The following is a 5,016-nucleotide window of genomic DNA, read 5'->3' as shown; positions in this document are numbered from 1 at the left end:
GGCGACTTTTAAGAATAAAATTATATGAGACTTTACATCAACATAAAAGAAAACATGATAGAATATCCTAAGATACAATTAAGGTTAGAACATTGACTCAAAAAAAAAGGTCTAGACCACTCTTATATCAACCTAAATTGAAAAACTTATTCTGAAATGTCTTTTCTCTTTACCCACCACGAAACCTTTTAAGCTATGTTTATTTAGTGATAGATAATAAAATATAATAGAATAAAAGTGTCATTTCAATATTTTATAATTATATGAAACAATAGTTTTATTCCATTGTTTGATAAAATCTCTCCTCTATTATCTTCATTCGCAAAACCTTGAAAAATTCAAACTCAAATTCTACTAATAGTTTTCAATAAGTTTTAGAATAAAATATATTAACACCTGATAATTTTTTTATTTTTTTAAATAATTAGAAAAGTTAGTATCATATGAGACGTTAAAGTAGTAATGTTTTTCAATCAATTAAATAGTAATATTTTTAGTCAATTAAAAAATCATATAAGAATAGAAAAAGAAAGAATTCAGACTCCCTGAGATTGTTTGTTTTTATGACATATGATAATCTTCTATTCTATTATTTTAGAGGGATCAATGTAACATTTTTCACTAATAAAAAGAGGATTGGTGTAATGATTTACACCTAAGAAGAGGATTAAATTGTAACAAATATTCAGAAATTAAAATATTTTTTTTGTACGATTCAAAATAAAAAAATATCAAATGTATTTAGGGCAAACCTCAATATGTAATTTACTAAAAAAAAGACGTGTTCAATATTAAAGAATCTAAAGTGCAATTCACTCTAATATTTATTATCTATTTATTTTCCCACAAATATAAAAGTATTGCCTGTCATGGATGGCTTTTCATAACAAGTCATGGATGGCTTTCTCTCCATAACAAGTGAGTCAAACTTGTTCACCACTTGCTCAATAAAGTTACTACTGTGGACCCTTTGCAAAAAAAAAAAAAAGTAACAAAGAAGCCAAAACAGATGAATCATAAACTCCCAACTGTGCGAAACATTTAACATAAAAGAACAAAAGTCAACACGTGCAGCACACATTCCTTGAATGTGGACACAAAGGGAAAGCGACAGAAGATTCTGTGTATGATCCGTAGCGTTAGAAGTACACGGTAAGATGTTAATACTAAGGGTGCGTTTGAATTAACATTAAAATCACGGAGAAATTACACGTTCCAATGTAAAAATTTCAAAGCAACCATATTGTAGCTTTCATTGAAAGACCATTGGAGTTGGATTCAAGTGATTCCCAAACATACACTAAGAGGGTGTTGGACCCAGGTACTCAACGCCATTCATTTCAGAGTTCTCTGGCATCTCAATTTCTTCCAGCCACGTGTAACTATCATTTTCCTCTTTTGCCTCACCAATAATCCTTTGGTCTGCAGGGTAAATCATTAATGGTCAGAGACATGGCAGTAATGTACAATTGTACATCCTCTCAGACAGACACTGAAATAATAGTGGACAAGCGGAGGTGTCACCTCGTCAAGTAGGAATAGTGATGCACAAAAGAAGACGTGAGATCTGATGCTAACATTATCTAACACTGTTTAATGTTTGTGCATATGTATTGTTACCCTTTTTATCTTTTTCAAATTCGATATTCAAGTTGAATCAGTGTGTTGATAAGAATCTCAATAGGTGAAAGTTTGACAGAATAAGGAGGAATTATATGACAAGTGGAAACATTTGAATCCCATTTTAATTTCTTTTAAGACAAGGACAAAAATTAGATGCACACAAATCTCTAATCAAAACGAGAGTTTCACCTATGTTTATATCTAATTCAAGATGAACTTCAAATAGATTTGGAAAATAACATCAAAGAACTGTGTAAGTCTTGTCCTTAAAGCAAAAAATTATTATGGAAATGAGCAAAAGAAATTGAGATTTGTAGTACCAAGAGAAATATATGAGTTTTGGTACAATTGTTTTTAAGTCAAAAAATAGTCAATAGTTGAATGAGTTTGGAAACGCAAGAGAGTTTCTCTCAATAACAGTACCAAAATACTCAAATTTCTGAAGGTGCCATACAATTTCTTAAAAAAAAAAAACAATAGCATACTTGCAAACAATATAAATGTGATTTGCTAAAAGTTTCACATACAATGATTGTGCACAATGAGAGAGTTACTTACTAGGAAAACAAGTATAAGGGTAATCTCTGTAGTAGGAACAGTCCCTGCCATCTTCTTTGGAATAAGGAGGGCCAATGACATCAAGCACAGCACATGGGGTTATGGCTGTGAATTCATGGATGTTGCCTCCTGTTGTTGGATACAGGACAGAAGTGCCACATGAAGATGTGAACACCTTATCAACTTTTAACCTTGCCAATCTCACTGCAAAAAAAAAAAAAAACGCATGTGTGGGGGTCAGCTTACAAAGAACTAATTACACACCCCATTAATTCATGGTCATTTAAAATTAAAAAAAAAAAAAAGCAAAAAGGAGAGAGAACCCACATTGAGATTGTGGTTGCAACATGTTATCATCAGAGGCCTCAGGGTCAACCCAATCATAGGACTTAATGTGCATTAGTCCTAATAAAAGCTTGCTGAAAACAGTCATGTCCGGGTGGTTGTGGAGAGGAATGACTCCTCCTTCAGGTATGAAAAAGATGCAGAGCTGCACATAGAGAAAATGTTCCCATAAATGAATTAAGCACACAAAGCAGCAAGTAGCAATTACAGTGGTGAGTGTTGGTGATTAGGGAGTAATGAGAATGAAACACTTACTGAGAAATTGTCACACTTGTACACGGTTGTATAAGTGACCCTTTGGTTCTCTTTGACAATATTTCCAGGCTTGAAGAACTGCAGATCTCTACTTAGCCCCACATCTTCTGGCTTCATGTTATCTGAAGACATTAAGAATCAGCACCAGTAGAGAATTTACCACAATTCAAGCACACTCCTCACCCAACTAAGCTAGAATACGTTGATATAAATATACAATAATACAACCATGAATTAATAATAATAAATGCCTAAATTCTTAGAGAAAATAAATTGCAAATGCACAATACGTCACTAGAATAAACTGCGGCCAAAAGAAAATGAATTGATCCGTTAGTGGGGTATAAAACTAAGACGTCATGTCCCAAAGACAATTTGATCGAGGGGAGCATTCTTGTTTGTAATTTTATGTAATTCGGGAAAGTGGATGTTAAAAAATATAAATTTTCTTACTAATAACCTAAATATCCAAACAAATGCAAAGTTCTGTTTCCTAAACTTGCCAACATGTGACTACAAATTTTTAATTAGGATCAAAAGATGCTACAAATTTTCTTATCCAGCCCCATCAAATATTAGTATCAGTAATATTGCCGATAAGAATAATAATAAAAAAAGTACCAGTAATATCATCATCATACCAAGTATGTGAGTCAATCTCTGAACATCTTGTGGTGAAGGAACAGTGCCAGGGCCTTTGAAAGCTTCTCTGCATGAATCAAATAATTGGTGAAGTGTCTTTGAAACACTCAACTCAGGTCTCCTAACCCTTCGATAAAGCTGTTTCTTCTTCTTTGCAATGACCCTTCTAACATAACCAACCTTGTTAACATGTCCAGCTCTCTCTCTACCCCTCTCCACCAAACTTGCCTCCATTGCCACCGACACACACCACACCACAATCAATTATGTGAACAAACACAAACTCTTCTGAATAATAAGCCTCACACCTTTCACACAAACACAAACTTCACAAGATCAGATAGACCACCTAGTCACTCTTTCAGATTCTCAAATATAGTTTTTTGCATGGTCTTTTGGATTGAAAATAACACATCCAAGGGAGAGAAAAAAAAATGGAGAAAATGAAACTCAACACCCAGAATTCAGAAACTGTGGGGTGGAAAGAAATGGAATAGTTATGGTTTGACTTAAAGAGGAAGAAGATAATTGATATTGATATTTAGTTTAGCAATAAATAACAGTGCAAAAGTGCATGAGGATGAGAAGTCTAGGAAGTAATTAAAGATGATAGTTTATATTAATAGCTAGAGAGAGAGAGAATATCATGGTTTGAAAACTAGGGGCATGTGGCATGGTATTGTGCTACTGTTTTGAGTTGTATAGTTATTAGAGCAATGAAAAAAAAAGAAAAGAAAAGAAGCAAAACCAGTGTTGTAGGTGCACTTTCATTTCATTCCCGCCCCCATAGATTGTTTGGAAACTGGCGGTTAAAGCGACCCCTGTTTTGTGGGTCAAGATGGTGAACCCAATAGGAATTTACGATAAACTCCACTTGGAATGAAGGTGCGTGTACTAGTTGTTTTCCTTTATCTTCTAGTTCTGGTAAAAAAAAATATAAATATTGTTCTTTTTTCTAGTTCGAATTTTATATTTTCACATAAATTAAAATTAATCGTGAGTAAAAAAACTAACTTTTTGATATATTAAAGTGTATATTTAATTGTAATTTTTATCTCTAATTTTTTAGTTTTTGATGAATTTTATTTCTAACCAATTTTTTTGATGCATTTTATCCTCAATTTTACAAATGTTAAGACTGTTATTTTATTCCTAATATAATTGTCCTTTCTATACCTATTTTTTTTAATTTTTTCATAAATTTAACATCTAATTTTTTTATTTTTAACAAATTTTACCCCTAATTTTTTATTATTTTTGACAAATTTGACTCCCAACATTTATTCTTACTAATCGATAAATGATAAAGGATAAAATTTAAAATTTTTTAAAAAATTAAGGATAAATTATGCCAAAATAATTTGTTAGAGATAAAATTTATCAAAAACTAAAAAGTTAAAGATAAAATATACAATTAAACCTAAAATTTATTTAAAAGACTAATATTTCTCAATGTATGTTATTTCATACTCAAATACATGAAAGTTACATCTATTCTATTTTATCACATTGTTTATTAAATAAATGATATATTATTTTATTATGATATAATCACAAATAAGTATAATAAATATGTTGATTTTTATAATATAT

At 31.3% G+C, this 5,016-nt stretch overlaps 1 protein-coding gene across 1 annotated transcript; it reads right to left on the bottom strand.

Annotated features, from left to right (window-relative positions):
* Positions 1-1,010: 1,010 nt before the first annotated feature.
* LOC114398260 (plant cysteine oxidase 2-like) lies at positions 1,011-4,206 on the bottom strand. Its single transcript, XM_028360439.1, has 5 exons — positions 3,423-4,206; positions 2,782-2,903; positions 2,509-2,671; positions 2,182-2,385; positions 1,011-1,422 (listed from the first exon to the last, which is right to left on the bottom strand). The coding sequence occupies exons 1-5, from the start codon at positions 3,655-3,657 to the stop codon at positions 1,301-1,303; spliced, it is 846 nt and encodes a 281-aa protein (XP_028216240.1). The 5' UTR covers positions 3,658-4,206; the 3' UTR covers positions 1,011-1,300.
* Between the last annotated feature and the right edge of the window lie 810 nt (positions 4,207-5,016).

Source organism: Glycine soja, chromosome 19 (assembly GCF_004193775.1).
Source record: "Glycine soja cultivar W05 chromosome 19, ASM419377v2, whole genome shotgun sequence".
In the NCBI taxonomy this organism is placed as follows: Eukaryota; Viridiplantae; Streptophyta; class Magnoliopsida; order Fabales; family Fabaceae; genus Glycine; species Glycine soja.
Note: the sequence above shows the minus strand (reverse complement) of the source record. Positions and strands in the feature narration are given on the sequence as shown.